General features: G+C 44.6%; 1 protein-coding gene across 7 annotated transcripts in view; it reads left to right on the top strand.

Annotated features, from left to right (window-relative positions):
* GGA3 (golgi associated, gamma adaptin ear containing, ARF binding protein 3) overlaps positions 1-17,139 on the top strand; it is a 30,154-nt gene extending 13,015 nt beyond the window's left edge. For 6 of the 7 annotated variants that reach the window (XM_082211202.1, XM_082211207.1, XM_082211208.1 and 3 more), the window contains exons 6-17: positions 705-808; positions 2,730-2,810; positions 4,035-4,172; positions 5,589-5,670; positions 6,266-6,382; positions 8,847-9,125; positions 10,719-10,786; positions 11,469-11,758; positions 12,659-12,924; positions 13,826-13,995; positions 14,452-14,562; positions 15,740-17,139. In XM_082211202.1, coding sequence (XP_082067328.1) covers positions 705-808; positions 2,730-2,810; positions 4,035-4,172; positions 5,589-5,670; positions 6,266-6,382; positions 8,847-9,125; positions 10,719-10,786; positions 11,469-11,758; positions 12,659-12,924; positions 13,826-13,995; positions 14,452-14,562; positions 15,740-15,850 — 1,817 coding nt within the window. In that variant the 3' untranslated portion in view covers positions 15,851-17,139. The remainder of the gene's footprint in view (positions 1-704; positions 809-2,729; positions 2,811-4,034; positions 4,173-5,588; positions 5,671-6,265; positions 6,383-8,846; positions 9,126-10,718; positions 10,787-11,468; positions 11,759-12,658; positions 12,925-13,825; positions 13,996-14,451; positions 14,563-15,739) is intronic. The other variant, XM_082211203.1, reaches the window with a different exon arrangement.
* Positions 17,140-17,937: the final 798 nt, after the last annotated feature.

Here is a 17,937-nt window from a genome sequence, read left to right as displayed (position 1 = left end):
TGCTGTTCAACAACACTTTATAATTTTGTGACCTCAGAGGTAGTAGCTTCTGCACACCTAGACAGTGAACCAGTTTGATCAAGAGTCATGCTGTCTTATCCCTCCGGTTGCAGAATCTTAGCTGAGCTGTAGGGTTCAGTGCTGTGATAATTATGGCCCTGGCTGCCTATTTTATTACCATGGATTTCCAACCCATACACCAGCTGCTTATTTCTTTGTCCCTCGCTCCTAATGCTTCGTTTGAGGTCACATGATAATCAGGACATGTCAGGCAAGTAAGAGAACCCAGGGCAAGCTCACACGCTCAAGGGCACAAACATGGGCTTACAAGATCATGAGAGGGAGCAAGTCTTAAAGACATCCCAAAGTGAATTACAGGAGTTCAGCTGCAGACAGAAAAGCCCATCATAGCCTGTCAGCAGGTGAGCTGCATACTGGCAATCAGTAGGAATGAGACTCAGAACAGTGTCTGGGTTCTTGTATGCTAATTGTATACGGCACTGTAGCCTTTTACTTTTATCTGAGATGGCAGTGCACTAAGAGCACCATTTGCAGGTAGCAGACCCTAGTTCAATGCATTAAGATGGCTTTAATAGGATAGAGCTTGCTGGTTTTTGTGCGTGCAGGCAACTGGCAGTGAACAAGCAAACCCAGAGAGCTTTCCTGTAAAGAGTGATGATGTTTTTCTTCCTTTCTGCATCCAGGCATTGTACTGTCTGACCCTGTAATTCCTGCAGAGAGTACCCTAATCCCCTCCCCTCCAGCTCGTCCCAAAAACCCTGTGTTTGATGATGAAGAGAAATCCAAGGTAAAGCTAACTGCAAAAATTAGCACTGTAATTCTTAGAACTTGGCAACAGCTGAGGCATCTTCTAGCGCTTGACAAAGGATAGCAAATATAAAGATCTAAACCACCACCGCCCCTCAATCTAGTTTGCTATAGTTTTTTTAAAAATGTCCAAGGTTCAAATGTTTTGAGTAGTTCCTATTTCTCACGAGTGTTTTAGCACGGCAACTTAACATTTGGAAGTTTTCACAAATGCTTTTGTATCTTACAAAAAATGTGTTTAACTCCTTGTTGCCTCTTTGTGTTGAGGGTGGAGGAGGTTTGCCTCTCTGCATGTAGAGTAGCAGTGAATCTCTCAGGAATACTCGCCTGACTTTAGCCAGCCATGACCCTAGGGGTCCCTTCCAACTCTGCAATTCTATGATTAGCTTCATTTAAATTTCTCTTTACTGTTTGCTGAAAGAGAGAGGGGAAGGGCATGTTATGGTCTTTAAACTATGAAAAAAAATGAAGCAGAAATGAAGTCTGGGAAAGCCCTGCATGGCTTCACTGAAGAAAATGTAAGACATGTTGTGTATGTATGTGAACAGGAGATGATGATGAAGTTTGCAAATTAATAATAATAATAATAATAATAATAATAATAATAATAATAATAATGGTATTTGTACAGCACTTTCCCTAAGGACTTAAGAGATTCACTTTCATTTCCCCTGTCATCCATACAACACTCCTATAAGTAAACCAGTTTTATTATCCCCATTTGCAGATATGAGAGAGAGAGAGGAGTTAAACTAATTTAAGGCTGGGAATTTAAAAATCTTTTAACTAGTTTGGACTGGTGGAAGTTTTAGAAAGATGCAATTTAGGATTTAGTAATGTGCATGCTTAATTGGTGGCTGTTTGGTTGATATTCTTTTTCCATTTATATACTGCTCTTATATTCCATTTACACATTTTCAAACTCTAGTTATTGCTGAGTTTATATAGTTTTATCATTTCTATGCTTTGATTTAAATAGATCTTTACAATTTATTTTATTTTTTGACTCCGGTCCCTTTCTGATTACCATTGCCACCTCACTGGAGCGAAACTTAAGAACTTATACTCTCAGTTAGTGACTCACCTAGAGCACTCAGTGAGTTTAGGCCTGAACAGGGATTTCCAAGTCACGGCTCATGCTCTTGAACATGGTGCAGATTCCAGCACTTCTGTACATTGAGGGTCTTCTCCAGCGCTGTTGTTTGGCTATTGCAACAGACTTTCTGCTTGCACAGTGGAACTTTTCCCTCTTCTGCTCTCCCCTGCAGCTCCCCACAGACCCTCACCCTCCAGAGCAGACTTTGAGGATATGTGGGGAGAGGAAGGGGAAGTCCCATTGCATGAATAGAACTCTGCATGCACAGGATTGGACACAACCCAGAAGGACTATTGCTGTAGACTGCTGCTGTCTCGAGAGAAGATGGAATAGAAGTGGGTGTCAAATGGACACTCTAAAGCTGAGATGAGTAATTTAAAGTGCACTTTCTTGTCTTGCTCCTCTTGCTAAATGAACCTCATCCCTAGCTGTAGTTGTCATAGAATGCCTCTGGACCAACCATGCTGAGGTTGGGGCAGACCAGTATAATCCAACATTGGCTCCCACCAACCCCGGTCCCACCAACCAGATTCTGAAGTAGCTGGTGATGAACTTCCCCTATTGGAGCACTGAAACCACTAGCCTGAGCAAATTCATATGATGTACGTTCCAATAGCATCCACATTTCCTACTTCTGTTGTAATGTGTTCATGATCAGAGTGCCAAAGGTTGGATGCTTCAAAGACAAATCAAAACTTGGTTAACGCAAGCATAAGGTATCAGTTCGACTGAGAATCTGCAAAACCAGGAAAAGTTCTGTCACTCCTAAAACACTTTTCCTAAAAGTTTTTTTCCCTTTTTGCAGCTTTTAGCTAAACTGTTAAAAAGCAAAAATCCAGATGATTTGCAAGAGGCAAACAAGCTTATTAAATCTATGGTGAAAGAGGTGAGACTGAGCACTTAATCAACATATCTGTAGGGGTGATCATTGTTTGGGGCTGGTTTTGTCATTTTAAGCATTTTTAGAATATTTGAGCCATACCATTGGGCTGCTATAATGTCAGAAGACCTGAATATCTGTGCTGTCTGTAAACAATGCTCTGGTTTCCTTCCTGAGCGAAACCCAAGTTCTTACCCAGGTTTGATGCTGCAATTAGAGTTTGCATAGTAAACTAAGAAAAGCTGCTCAGTGATTTATAGCCCCCCTTTGCCTGGTATTCCTTGGGGTTACTGATAGCTGCCGATGCCCTAGTCCTTTTCCTACTCATCCTCCCAGTCACAGCCCTACGCTGTGCAGAACTAAGTGTGCTTCCGTCCATTGAAATTGGTGGGCTTAGGCATGCCTAACTCAGCTGTGCTTAGGATGGGGTTTGGGGTACAAGTTGCAAGGACAGACGTTCCTTTTTCCTCTAGTGCCATAGGCTGTCCTTGTTGGGTATGACATTCCTGTCTCTGATTTCCTCTGATCTTACATTGGCCTTTTGCATTTTTTCCCCAAAGAAAAGCATGAAAGTTGCTTTGAAAATAGACAAGCAGCATTTCTGAAAGGCTTAGGGAGCAGAAGGGGCGAGGAGTTGTCTGGTTGTTCAGGGTTAACAGGCCCTTCTTGCGGAGACCAGATGCAAAGAAGGACAAGAGCACCTGTGCCTTTAATGGCTGCCTGGAAGAGAGAATGCGGGCAAGTGTACCTTTTCTCACTCTTGCAAAGTGAGTTGCACCTGCCAAAACTCCCCTCTTCTAGGCAACGATTCCAGTTACAAGAGCTTTGTTCTCCTGCTCGTTTGGTCATCCTCACTTCATTTCCCATGGCTTCCTGTTTCTCCCCATGATCTATGTATCCCTTTCCCCCTCTAGTTCAATATATAATTTGCTCCTACCATTTTACCTAATTTTGTGCAAACATACCTAGGAGTAAATCCCACTGAATAAAGGGGTGGGGTGGGGGTCTTGTTACTATGGACTGAGAGTTGCCTGTTTTGCAAATGTATCCCCAGAAGTCAAAACTTCAGGACTATTTTGATAGCAGGAGGTAGGGGCTCTGTAGACAGAATTCTGTAACCACTGGTGATAAGTAACCAGACTTCTGGATTCTTCAGGCCAACTTGTCCTGGACAGTAGCGGAGGAACAAAGGAAAGACTTATATTACCTCTTTTGCTTTAAAATTTGAAGGATGAGGCACGCATCCAGAAAGTCACAAAGCGCATGCACACGTTGGAGGAGGTGAACAACAATGTGAAGCTGTTGAATGAGATGTTGGTTCACTACAGCAAAGAAGACTCTTCAGAGGCTGACAAAGAGCTGATGAAGGTGAGTTCTCTGCTGGTAAAACCTTGAGTGCTTGTTACCCTCTGCTTTTCTTTTGACTTCCACCTCCCAACATGAAGGAATTTTATAGCCCAGCTTCCCCTGCAAAAATAGGTGCAGGTATCTGTCGCCCCAGTTTCTTCTGGGGAGGAAAAAACTTAAACACATAGCAGAGTTTCCAAACAATAGACCAGAAGCAATTGTACTTCATCCAGCAGAGATTTACTTCTATTGAAGGCAAATGAGCATAATGGTCACAAATCCAGTACATTCAGGGTTGGCACAGTCCATAAAAATCGAGTTGCAGCACTTACAATAAAATTTACAAAAATGTATCATAAGACTAAACCTTAACACTATAGCATACAGAAGAGGACACCAGAACAAAGGAGAGAGAAAGAGGCTCCTTCTGGCCTATATTTATAGTCAACATGACTTTAATTGGAAAAGATAAAAGAACCAGTTCAAGCCAGCTGTACTCAGCTTCTCTATACCCCAAACAATCATGAAGCTTCTTTCATACAGAGAAGCTTCCAGAAACCTCTTGAATGAATTAGAATAAGAAAGATCTCTACACATCAGATCAATACTTTCTGCACTAAGAAATGCAAACTGACAGCATCACTCAGCTAAGGAGAAGACAATTGAGGAAAACAAATGAGACTTTTAATGATTACTGATTATTTTCAAGAAGTCTTTTTCCAGGTATACAACATTGGGGTACATTAATTGCATTAAAAACAGCAACAACCCAAAATGCATAACTATAACAATACAGTGCACATCTATCACCAACATGAAAGAGGAATAGCCAGAGGCAGTCGTTTACACTCAGGTAACACCAACTGCTCCTCAGGCACCAGAAGCAATTCAGGAGAAAAGGTGTCTTAGTAATAATGCCCATTAGAAGTTCTTCTGAGTGAGCGGTGTCTGTACAGCACTCTCTGACCCGCTACATAAGTTTAAAAGTGTTGGCAAATATCTCTCTCTTGCTTTCACCCTTTATGACTCAATGTCTCTGCATCAATTTTTCTGTTAGCACAAGTGTCCACATCTTGGACCACCAATATTGTATCGAAATCTTGTGCCAAGCCTTTGCAGTGGTGATGCCTTGGGCTTTTGTGCATAAGTAAATGAGGTTACCGCTCCGGCGGGAAGGTAAACGGCATTTCCGTGCGCTGCTCTGGTTCACCAGAAGTGGCTTAGTCATACTGGCCACATGACCCAGAAGCTGTACGCCGGCTCCCTTGGCCAATAAAGCGAGATGATCGCCGCAACCCCTGAGTCGGTCACGACTGGACCTGATGGTCAGGGGTACCTTTACCTTTACCTTTAAATGAGGTTTCAGTACAAAGGCTTGCACATGTCCATTTTGACTCATTGGCCCCTATCTCTCACCTTCTCCCCACCCTTCCCCAGGAGCTCTATGACAGATGTGAAACCAAGAGGCGGACGTTATTCAAACTGGCCAGCGAGACAGAGGATAATGACAGCACTCTGGGTAAAACAATAAGTTTTTCTTTGCAAGACCGGAGGTAAACTGGGACATGCTTTTGCCTTGATAGGTGGTTAAAAGTCTGGATATTACCTATAATGTCAGCTGAAAATCTATAATCCATATAGGTAAGTCAGTGGTGTTGCTTAGAATATCAGATATATATCATAGGAAGCTGCCTTATACAGAGTAAGACCACTGGTCCATCTATATCAATATTGTCTACACTGGCTGGCAGCAGCTTCTCAAAGTTTCAGGCAGGAGTTTCTCTCTGACGTACCTGGAGATGCCGGGAATTGAACCAGATATCTACTGCATGGAAAGCCAGGGCTGTGCCACAGAGCTATGGCCCTTCCCCAACCACCAAATCTTCCTTTGTGTACATAAATCCTAAATATTCATAGCAGAAATTGATGTGGCGAAAGCCAGAGAAGCATATAACCGCAGCACCTACAAAGGCAGTGCTGTTAGGGGTGGGTGGATTTCTTTGTCGTGGAAATGAATTAAATCAAATGAGCTGGTCCCGTTCCTAGCCTGAGAAAGCATTGCTGAAGATGAAGTTATTTACATTGGTAGTTTACTGTTTGTGTCTCCGTTACAGGCGACATCCTGCAGGCTAGTGACAACTTATCACGCGTAATAAATACCTATAAAAGAATTATTGAGGGGCAAGTCGTCAATGGTGAAGTGGATATTCCTGGGCTGCCTCCAACAGATGGTGAGTCATATTTTTCAGGAGCAACACCGGCCCTTCTATGAAATATCATGTTTCCCAGCTTTTGTATAATCTTAAAATTATATGTCACTTACAATACATAAGTACTTCCTAATCCCTTGTTCTAAATTGTTAAGTCTTTTTACAAATAACAACTCTTCCTTTCTAGATTGCTGCTCACCGTAATCAAATCCCAAGGTGAAGAATTTAGCAGAGACTTTTAGCCCCAGTTCAATGGCAACACAATTGTCTTTAAGCCTCCAAAAAGGATGCTGGTGTCTTCTTACAACTATCTGATCATTCTATTTTAGACAAGACAGGGCTATCCTAGAGAAATGGCAATTCTAAGATGATTCAGTCTGCTTATATGATACATACAGTGTGCTTTGAAGCAGTGGGTGGGGGTGGAACCAGGATATCTCAGCATGGATATGTTTTGCTCCTTCAAGATCCATCTGTACAGAGCCAGCTGCAATGAAAGTGGTTTTTCATAGGGGAGCTCCACAGGTCTGCTTCTGAGATTAACACTGACACATATACCCAGAAATGATTTATGGGTATAGATAAAATGTTTTCTATGTACCTATATATATATATATATGCAGTGTCTGAAGAGGCCCCTATGCAAAAGAAAAAGTGTATGCAAAACTGGCACCAGAAAGGGCACATATTCAGAGGGGAGAGGGAGAACATTTCAGCTTCCGAGGCCCCCCTTCTGTTCATGATTGTCAAGTGGCCTTTCTTGAACAAAGGATTCCAGAGTGAAACCATTGACTTGCAACAGGGGCAGGGAGCTGGATCCTGACTTCCACCTTCTGCAGGCCAACTTTGACCGGTGGGCACGGTTGCCCAGCTGTCAGTCACCTGACATCATTATGATGCCAGCTGATCAGCCGTTAACAGCAAGCCCCTTTGAAGTTCATTTGCAGGCCTGTTTGGATTCAAGCTGCACCTGCAAACAGACAAAGCGAGGCTCAAGGTGAGCCACTTCAAAAACATTCTGCCCGTGAAAGTGCACCTTCAAAGGGGCTTGCTGAAAGAGGGCCCCCCCAGCTGCACTAAATCCCCATTGAAGATTCATGAAATGCTTTCCTGAGTTATAGGTGAATGTATAAACGTATGGGGGTTTTGCAGGGGTCAGAAGGAACAGTGTGGTCAGAAGGAAATTAAATGCAGAAAGCTACAGGTGATGCTCAGTTGGTGTTTAGTTGCTGGTAACAGACATTGATTAGCTGAGAGGTTCTAAGAGGGAGCATCTTTGCATTCCTGATCAGGTTTCCAGGAAGACAAAGACTGAGAGTAAACGCCCACATGGGAATCTGAGCCAGGTAAAAGCTGCCTCCTTTCTAATGGGGATCATTGTTTGGCTCCAGCTGAAAAATAAGCCCCATCTCTGATGTCAGCAATCTCTTAACCGGAAAATTGCCAAGAGCCTCCCTAACTACTCTGAACTTTCATTACAAAAGGCCTGGCCAGTTCAGACCAGTCAGGCCATTGTTTAGAAGGGCTTAAGTGGAGCATATATATTCAGAGACATTGCAGGAGAATAGCTCACCATTTAGGGTTAACTGCAGGGGGTAAGAATCCCAGGTGGCCCCGTTGATCTACATCAGAATAGGGGGGTTTATCGCAGCATTGTTAATTATCAATCAATAATTTTCTTTAAGATGAGAGAGAGAAGAAATGGCCCAGGAAATGGCCAAGAGTTCTCAGTTCGTACTATCAATGGAAAGAGCTGAATGCAACCAAAAGTCTGTTTTCAACGTCTTAATGAAATTAGGGGAAGTCTGTTTCTTTTTTTACACAGAGGGGCATAAGTCTGATTGTGTTTCTCCTGCTTCCATGTCCCTCCCCTTTGTTGTCTCTTTAGTGTCCTTTTTTTAAAAAAGGAAAAATATTGTACCCTCTTTGGGTAGAGTCCTGGACTAACCATCCAGGTGTCCTTTACCTACATAAAGAACTCATAATGCATTCCGCCCTAGTACAGCAGTTTCTCAGAAATGAAACCTGGCCCCTTGGGTGAGATGGCCACTCAACACAATGAGGCTTCTAGCTTCTCCCTCTGCCTTAAAAATCCACTCTGGAGAGCAGGAATTTGACATCCCATTGTACAAGTAGGTTTCTGTTAAGGAAGGAGTTGGACATCACTGGGTGTTGTCCGTTGTGTCTACTTGAACACTGTGCAAGGGTGTCAGTCAAGAAATTTGGGCAAAAGTGGTCACTTTTTAGGACCTGGGTATCTTGAGGATAATGGTGTGCACACTCATGGAAGCTTGAGGGACTGGCAGTTCATGTTTGAAGGTTTACTACAGGAGACATAGCCTGGAGAATTTGAAAACCGATGCTATTCTCAGCAGCATCTAGGCATTTGCACCACCACTGCCCTCCTTGATTTGGATATGTTATATTGTTATATTGTTTGTATGCATCCGTTGCCCTATTTTATGTTCTCTCCTCATCACTGTAGGAAGTGATTCTTCCGTTAACATCAGTACACTCATTGACTTGGCGGGACTGGACATTTCTAGTACGCCTCCGCCACCACCGATTCCCCCAACGACGTTGACACCAGCACCGACATTAACTCCAGCTCCAGCCTCGTCAGAAATCCCCATCCTACCACCTCCCCCTCAGACCATCGGTCACTCCCGGAGTCGTTCGTCGAGCCAGGCAGAAGCCACTTCTGCTCTCTTGACGAGCTCGGCCAATTCCATCTCTTTGCTTGATGAGGAACTGCTATGCTTAGGTAAGGCAGGTGTGGTTTGGGTGCACTGGCTGTGGAAGGTTTCTGGTTGCTCTTCAGATCATACAAATCTTTTGCCTTTTCCTAAGGGCTTCGGTGGGAGGCACTGCTAAGTAGCTGCTGCACACAGGTTTGCCGGTATTTTTGCTGAGTGTCTGTTGTTCAGAAAACGCCCCCCGCCACACCTCCCCAGAAAGAAATAAAAAAAGTCCCTCCACTTGAATTTACTGGACTGGGTTATCACTGAGAGCTACAGAGAGTGGCATGTCCATAATAAATTATAATAATTTTTTATTTATACCCCACCCTTCCCGGTTCAAAAACCGGGCTCAGGGCGGCTAACAACAAATTTAAAAAACTTAATTGTAAAAGCAGCATAAAATATAGTATAAAAACATGAATAACATTAAAAGTCAAAGTTCAGAAATCAATTTAGGGGAAATCCATCTAATAAACATTAGATAATCACCAGATTATCTAACCTTACCTGTTCTGGAGATACCACTGAACAGGAGGAAGAGCACCATCTGAGAAGTTGCAGAAGTTGGACACCCCTCCATTGTGCCTCACACCCCTCCTTACAGCAGCCAGCTGCTATTGGTGAAGCCGCCAGAAGGGAAAGCAAGAACATCCAGAGATTTAGCTCTAGTATGTTCAGGAAGGTCCGTATAGTTAAAGCCATAGTTTTCCCAGTAGTAATGTATGGAAGTGAGAGCTGGACCATAAAGAAGGCTGATCGCCGAAAAATTGATGCTTTTGAATTATGGTGCTGGAGGAGACTCTGGAGAGTCCCATGGACTGCAAGAAGATCAAACCTACCCATTCTTAAGGAAATCAGCCCTGAGTGCTCACTGGAAGGACAGATCGTGAAGCTGAGGCTCCAATACTTTGGCCACCTCAAGAGAAGAGAAGACTCCCTGGAAAAGACCCTGATGTTGGGAAAGATGGAGGGCACAAGGAGAAGGGGATGACAGAGGACGAGATGGTTGGACAGTGTTCTCGAAGCTACCAGCATGAGTTTGACCAAACTGCGGGAGGCAGTGGAAGACAGAAGTGCCTGGCGTGTTCTGGTCCATGGGGTCACGAAGAGTCGGTCATGACTAAACGACTAAACAACAACAACAAATGTTCAGGAAGCAGAGTATAAGCCTAATTATCTTTTGAATGCCGCCTTGGGAGGGTTTTGCCTTGAAAGGAGGCATGTTAAGTACCAAGCAGTGCTTTCCCCCCTAGAAAAATAGGTGCCGGCCCTCACCATGAAGTTGTTACAGTAAATGCCACAACAAAGAGGTGCTGGTACTGTGTACCCTTGAGTAACTCCTTTAAAAAACCGCTGGAACTATGAATGAATGAATGAATATAGAATGCAGAGCTCGCTTACCACTGGCTTGTTACATAATAAAATCAATCTGCCTTACAGTCAGAATGGAGCAAAGTTCAGAAGTGACCATATGGAGGGTGGATTTGCACTCAGGTGGATCTTTCCCATCTCAATCCGTTGAATAGTTAAATGTTGGTTCAGCTGGGATTGTTCCCTTATTTACACATTTTGCTTGCCTATTCCTTTTGTTCCCTAAAATGTCGTTTTGTGCTTAGGCCTGAATGACCCAGCTCCCACTGCAGCAAAAGAAGCTCCTGAGAGCAGCCAATGGAACATGTTCCAGGTACTTTGCACTTTGACAGTGTGAATAATTCTGCACTCCCAAGATGTTATCCTTTTTTGATGCTCTGTAAGCCAGAGGATTGGTAATGCATGTTAATCTGTCCCGGGCTGAACATTGCTTTCATTTTCTAGCTTGTAATATCATGAGGGGATGTACTGTACCAATAAAGACAAGCCTGCCTTTCCCAGTGGCAGAAATTAGCTCCCCTCTTTCTCCCAACACACACCTTCAACAGCTTTTCTTAGACTGAAATGAGGTGGTGCCTTTTGTGATCTGTCCTGCTTCTGGCCTTAAGTTCTCACTCCCTTTTAGGGCATGCCACCCCCCGACTTTCATTATTATGCTTGCATTATACCAGTTACGCTAATACCTTATTTCCTTCACCAGCTATCATTTCCCAAAAGCCTTTCAATTTTTTAAACGTCCACCACAGATGGAGGAACAAACCTTCTATCTGCTTACATTTCCAGCATTTACCTGACACATTTTTATATGTCTCGGCCACATTTTTGTTGACTTTCTGGTTTTAATTTGTGGTGTGTTTTTTTTAATTCTGAATTAACAGTCATTGTGTATCCGCTAAATAGTAAAATACAGCAAGTGAGAATAACAACAGGAGGAAAGTTAAACATTTATCAGTGTGTTGCAAAGCACCGTTTTTCACTTGTTTCCTCCGTTGCAGAATGAACCAGTCGATCTGGACTTCTTGAACCCAAAACCAGCTTCCGTTGCCTGTAACTCACCTCTTCTCCCTGCCCTGTCACAGCCCACGGGTAGAACATCAGCCTCTCTTGCCTCCACATTCACAGCCCCACAGCCTGCCCCTACCTCAGCCCCTTTCATATTCTCTGCCGCGGCACCACTGGGACCGTCCAATGCAGTGTCAGGTGCCCCTGGGTACCTGGGCTCTGCTATGGGAAGTGGTGATCTGCACAACATGGATCCCATAGGACACCTGGACGAGAGCAAAGGGTAAGGTTTTCTCCTCCTTTCTGCTTGGAAATAATTGCTGCTATGAATCAGATTTTCCTCCCTTGGCTCTTAGGTGGGACTTCAGTTTCCATTGGTCCCGGCAAGTATGGCCAGTGGTCAGGGATGATGGGACCTGTAATCTTAACATGGGAAGAGTTGCAGATTCTCTGCCTTTGCCGTACATCAAGGGCAGATTGAATGAAGGGATGCTTCTGCCCCAGGGCAGAAGATTTGGACACCTCTTCTACCTCGGGAGCAGGGAACTGTATCTGGCCAATATGCCAGATCACTATTTTCTCCCACACCCCAGGGCTGCCGACCTCTCGGTCACCTGAGAGCACAATGACTTTGCCTTTCGCATGCCGTGTTTGAAATGAGGCTATGCCAGCAAAGGCACAGTCCACAAACCGCAACTGATGAGCTGATGGCTGGGTCTTGCAAGGCAAAGAAGTGAAAGGCCCGATAGCCATGTGGGTAACTTTGCACAGGGCTTTGCTATTGGTTGACTGGTGGGGCCAGCAAACACTTTTTGACTGAGCCAAGTACCTGCCCCACGTGGACATCCTTTGTGGCATCTCACTGCCATGCTGCTGGAGATTTTACTTAGAGGGATTTTGGCAGGCAGGTACTCTGCCTCCCCATGTTAATGCAGAACGCATTCATTTCTTCATTCAGCCCCATCAATCTGCAGGGCACAGAACCAGGCAGTGGTGGGCAACACTGGCTTTTCAAAGGACAATTGCTATTTGTAGGAGGAAGCAGTTACACATGCTCACTCCAAGTGCTTTATACAGAGTAGGTGGGGGGTGGGGGGTGCAGACTAGGTACCAGAGACATTCAATATGTTTCTTTGCATTCATTTTCTTTTTTAACCTGCATTTGTTTTCCGCTCCATTCCAGACCTTCAGCTCAAGCAAACCTAGGCACATCTGTGTTCCCTGGTGGAGTTACATTGCCCGCTGCTGCTGCTGCACCTCTTACATCCGCTTCAGGGCTGCCCATTGCAGCTCCAGGAGTCCCTCCACCTCCATATCAAGGCAGCTGCCCTGTCGGGTCAGGAAGCCCCCTCTTCCAGCCAGCCTCCTTCCAGCAGCAAGGAAGTCCTCTGAAAGGACCCGAGATCTCCTTGGGCAACGTTCACGTCCCACTGGAGTCCATTAAACCAAGTAGGCATCACAAATATTTTTTATTGCTTACTCCTGATACTGGATTGCATGTTTCAGTTCATTTAGTTCATGCCCTTTTATTGGGGTCTTGTTTTTATTTTGATTGTATAGTGGTTTTGTGTTTTGGTTTTGTTCTGTGAGCTGCCCTAAGGCCGCCAGGTATAAGGTGGAATATAAATTCAATCAATCAATCAATCAATCAATCAATCAAAGCCTCCTTATTTTCATTATTTGGAGAGTTAGGAATAATTTTTTTTACAAACCCAAGCTATTGTCCTGAAGTCTTTTAGAAGTGTGTGTGGGGGGGACTCTGCACGGCTCCATTCCACTCCCTATTAGGCCCCCTCCCTCAAGCTTTTAGTGTGACAACGATCTTATGGTTGAAAGGAAAAGCTTTGAAAACTGCTAGCCAGTATTTGCTTCAAGCAGGGATGGGGAGCCTGTAAGCCTCCAGCTGTGTTGGTCTCACCTGCTACATCTTCACATTTGCCTCAAATTGCTTCCTATTTTCTAGTGGTACTAGCAGGATGTGTGGGTTAGACTACAGTGCAATATCCCAGGTTTCCTGCCAGAATACAATCCAGGCTGGAACAAGGATCACATCTAAGGAAGGTGTATAATTAACCTTTCAAGGACTGAGGACACTGGTGTATCTGGAGCGGACTTATTTCTCTCTGGGGCAAAATCTGCCCAAACAGAAATATATGAAAGTCAGGAGGTTTTTACACCTACTTTTAGGGACCATCTCATAAGCATCCACTTTAGAGATGACGCTTTTGTTCAGAATAGAGGCTTTGCAGATTATCTTAACGCAGCTCCCAGCATTCCACGCATAGCCCAGTGCCCTCCCAGGATTTCACTTGTATTGTTGTGTCATGTAAGCACCTTCTCCCCCTTGCAGGCAGCGCTCTTCCAGTCACGGCTTATGACAAGAACGGTTTGCGCATCCTCCTGCATTTTGCCAAGGAGTGCCCCCCTGGGCGGCCCGATGTGTTGGTAGTGGTGGTTTCGATGTTAAACACAGCGCCCCTTCCCATCAAGAACATTGTGCTACAAGCAGCAGTGCCAAAGGTACCAAGATGGCCGTTCTCAAGCACCAATAGGGGAGGAGACCAGCAGCCTCTTGTTGCTGGAGAAAAGAGCTTCTCATCCAGGCAAATCCTGCTGGGACCAGACTTACTTTCCAGCTGATTCTATGGAGAAGCATATTTTATCTGCTGCAACATTACAGGGTAGTTGTTGCAAGCTACTGTCTTAGGCCTCGGCCCTAAGCATCTTTGGGTGGAATTAAATTCCACCAAATCCATGGGGCTTGCATTCATGTAGTGAGTTTAGAATTAAGGTGTCAGTTAGTGTCTCCATCCGGTTAAGTCCACTAGACAAATATTTGCTTTTATGGTTTAGTCAGTGCTCAGTAAACACGCCCGCTTCCCTTAATATATTTGTGTTCAGTGATGCAACGTGACTATTATTTCTGCACAAACCACCGCTCTCTTAAGATTTTCTCCTTTGCTTTTTAATCCGCAGTCCATGAAAGTGAAGTTGCAGCCACCTTCAGGGACAGAGCTAGCTCCATTCAATCCCATCCAGCCACCAGCTGCTGTCACCCAGGTCATGTTGCTGGCAAATCCAAGGAAGGTGAGAAGACTTGCATTCACAATTTCTCCACCTTTTCTTAGAGATGGGATATTGCCATATTCTACACAATTAGACCATTTAGATCAAATGTTCTGTTTCTGCTCATGGTCGTCTTGAGCAGAGTTGAGAGTGATCTTGCAGTAGACGGACCGCTTTGCTCTGATATCCATGTTCCAAGGGAGTTAAAATTTGAGTCCCAAATGACAACAGGGAATGGGGAAGCCTACATACGCTTTGTGCTCTTCTAGTGAGCTACCATAATCATCCGGCCAACTGCTGGTGGAAGATAAAAGTGCTGTTTTCTAGATACTAGGATATTACTGATCTGAAAGGAGGAATTCAACATCATACTAAGGTTCCTCAGACAAAGCATTTCAGTCTGCCAGGCAGGCAGTTCTCCTTTTCCCCGTGTACTTTTCTGGGGGTTCCCCCCTTGCCAATTTTGGGGAATGTAGTGTGTGTGCAGGAGAAGGGGGCCATTGCACAAGCAGAAGTCACTATTCATTTGTGACTCTCAAAGGGGGAAAGACTGGTGCACATCTTACATCTTCCTTGAAATAGCTGTGTTGCACAGTCCATAGTCCGAGAATTAGAGCTATGGCTCTACTTGTAAGATGGAGAGTTAAATACAGTGGTACCTTGTCTAGCGTCCGCCTCGTCGAGTGCCCGTTCCGTCGAACGTCTGCGGCAAACCTGTAAGTACCGGAACGGGTTACTTCTGGGTTTGCCGCTCACGCATGCGCAAAAGTGCTAAATTGCACCATGCGCAGAAGCATAAACCACTCCGTGCGCAGACGTGGCACTTTGTCAAGTGTCCTTTTCGGTCAGCGACCAGGGCTCTGGAACAGATCCCGGTCGCAAAATGAGGTAGTATCAGAAGATTTCTTTTCTGCCTACTGCCACACTTAGGGAATATGAAAGGATATTCAATGCTTGCTTTTCTTCTGCCTAATACGTTTTTCAGCTTTACAACTTTGGACAGAACTGGATATAGGATTTGTGCATTATTCTCTTTCCAGTAATTCGTTGCCCCGGTTCGTAAAGTATCAGACAAACTAATGCTCAGCCCTGCTAGTGCACAGATAACGTCGTGGCACGCGCCCTCGTTCCAGGCTCCTTCGTCTTTCTACTCTGTATTCTTGACTGCAGCTTTATGTTGTTTCCTTCTTCCTTGCAGGAGAAGGTGAGGCTGAGGTACCGACTGACTTTCGCGTTAGGAGACCAGCCCAGCACAGAAGTGGGGGAGGTGGATCAGTTCCCCCCGGTTGAGCAGTGGGGAAACCTATGACCCAGAGGCACCCCAAAGGGACTGGAACGAATGTGAAATGGAAAGGGCGCAAGTGGTATCCGGCAGCGATATTGAGCTTTGTTTAACATGTCCTGTCCACTCCACTTGTAGCTTTAGTCCAGAATGTTTCCTGCACTCTGGGGTGAAGCAGTCGGGGGCATGAACACAGAGCATGAACTTGTGTAGGCAGCCACAAGTAGAGGCCTGGACGGTTTCTTTACTTTGGCCAATCCGGTTCTATCTTCCACTTTGCTAAACTTGAAATCTGATCATTCTGGTGAGCTTCGTAAGCAGAAACGGAGCACTCTTCCCTCAGTGTTGGCCAGATGTCTACAAAGGGCTATGATGCCTTCGTAAGTTTCTTTGGGGCAGAGCCCTAACAGATGTTCCTCTGCTCGGTTTTTTGTTTTGTTTTTTACCTCCTTGGTGCCAGAACTTAGGACCACCTGCAGGCTTGCTGGGTAATAAACACAAGCTCCACAGGGGGAGGTTTCTGCCATGACCTGACACTCCCGTTTTCTTTTGTAAGGCAACATCTACCCCAAAAGCCAGCACAGCTCATACAGGTGAACAACAAGCTGTATTATTTTATACATGCCACATGTGAGCGTAAAAACACATAGCTCTCAATCTGCTGCCTTTGATTTTATACTTCCAGCTGACTCTGCAATGTGCGCGTTCTAGGCAGCTGCTACATTTTGGACGCACATGGCTCTACAGTCAGTTTCCCCTCAGCATTCAACAACTGTATTCCATGGGGGGGGGCGGTAAAAACTATGAGAGAGTCACAAAGGCACAGTTTGTCCATTGTTCAAGTGGGGAGCTTGGGGAGAAAGCGAGGGCATCCACTCTTGGTGCATCTGTCGATCAGGGTCAAAGGTAGGAAATGATGCAGCTAAGACCTTGATTCTTCTTTCAAAGGCAGTATTAGTAGTTAGGAATTATACAATGTACATAGAGCTATAGGAAAACACCAGACCTACAGATAAGGGGAAACAGAAGCCATGACAATGCATGTGCTGAGTTGATTATATTGTATTTTATTCATTCCAAATATTAAGTGGTTAAGTGCAATTGTCTCCAGGAGGAGATCCTTGTGTTGAGTCAGTCGGACTAATAGTCCAACATATGGCACGTAAGCCATAAAGTGAATATCACTGCTTTGGGTCTAGTAGTCACTTCCTCTGATCTACTACAATTATTTTTGATCTGAAATACCCTTTCAAAAAAACAGTTGTCCTGAACTAATCATTTTGCTTGGTTATGAAGAAAAAAGGCTGTTTAGAAAATTTTTAAAAACTCAAGTAGGCTAAGAATTGCTAGGTGTAATTTTAAGTACTTCTTGCCACTCTGATCTGAAGGTGGAAATCTGGCTTAAGCTGAATTAATTACATTTCTTAAAAGCTCAGCCAGTCTTACAGCCAGCCGTTCTAATTTTCTGGACACCTTGTACTTAACACGGAAGAGATTTAACGGCGACCTGGAACAATTGTCTCCTACAAAGGCTTGGGGTACTCGCTGGGCTGAGGATTTATAGACAGTGCAACCTAATCTGTTGCAGCATAAAGAGCTTCAGCAGTTATTGGGAGGGTTCAGACTTGTGTACAGACTTGGAACTGTCCAAGTTATGTTTAGCAGCTGAGAACAGGGCGGCATTTCTTCTGCCTCTTGATCTGGTCCTCTCCCGTATTTCAGTCTCTCTGCTGTCTTGTTTTTGCTTTGCAAGTCTGCCCAGCTGCCATAGCATATCTGTAGAGAGCAGGTTTCACTGCTACAGCTTGCCTATGAGCAAGTCACTCTCTCTCTCACCGAGGAAACCAGGGGGGAGGGAGGAAGCACAAGTGCTTTCTCAAAGTCAGCAGTGCTGCCATTCCCATGCTGTCCAAGCCCAGTAGCAAGAGCCCGTCGTCTCACTGTGTGGAAATGTACTGTTAGAAGCTTCAGGAGTTATTTATGAATGTTACTTGTTCATAGGCTGAAGTTGCAGCTTCCTACCAAACACGCAAAAGACTGTAAATATGTCTCGGAAGTACTTGTTTTTCTGCACGTTCAATAAAATTGCTTTCTCTACTCTGCTTCACCTGCCT

This window comes from Podarcis vaucheri, assembly GCF_965113315.1.
Source record: "Podarcis vaucheri genome assembly, chromosome: 2".
Classification (NCBI taxonomy): Eukaryota; Metazoa; Chordata; class Lepidosauria; order Squamata; family Lacertidae; genus Podarcis; species Podarcis vaucheri.
Note: the sequence above shows the minus strand (reverse complement) of the source record. Positions and strands in the feature narration are given on the sequence as shown.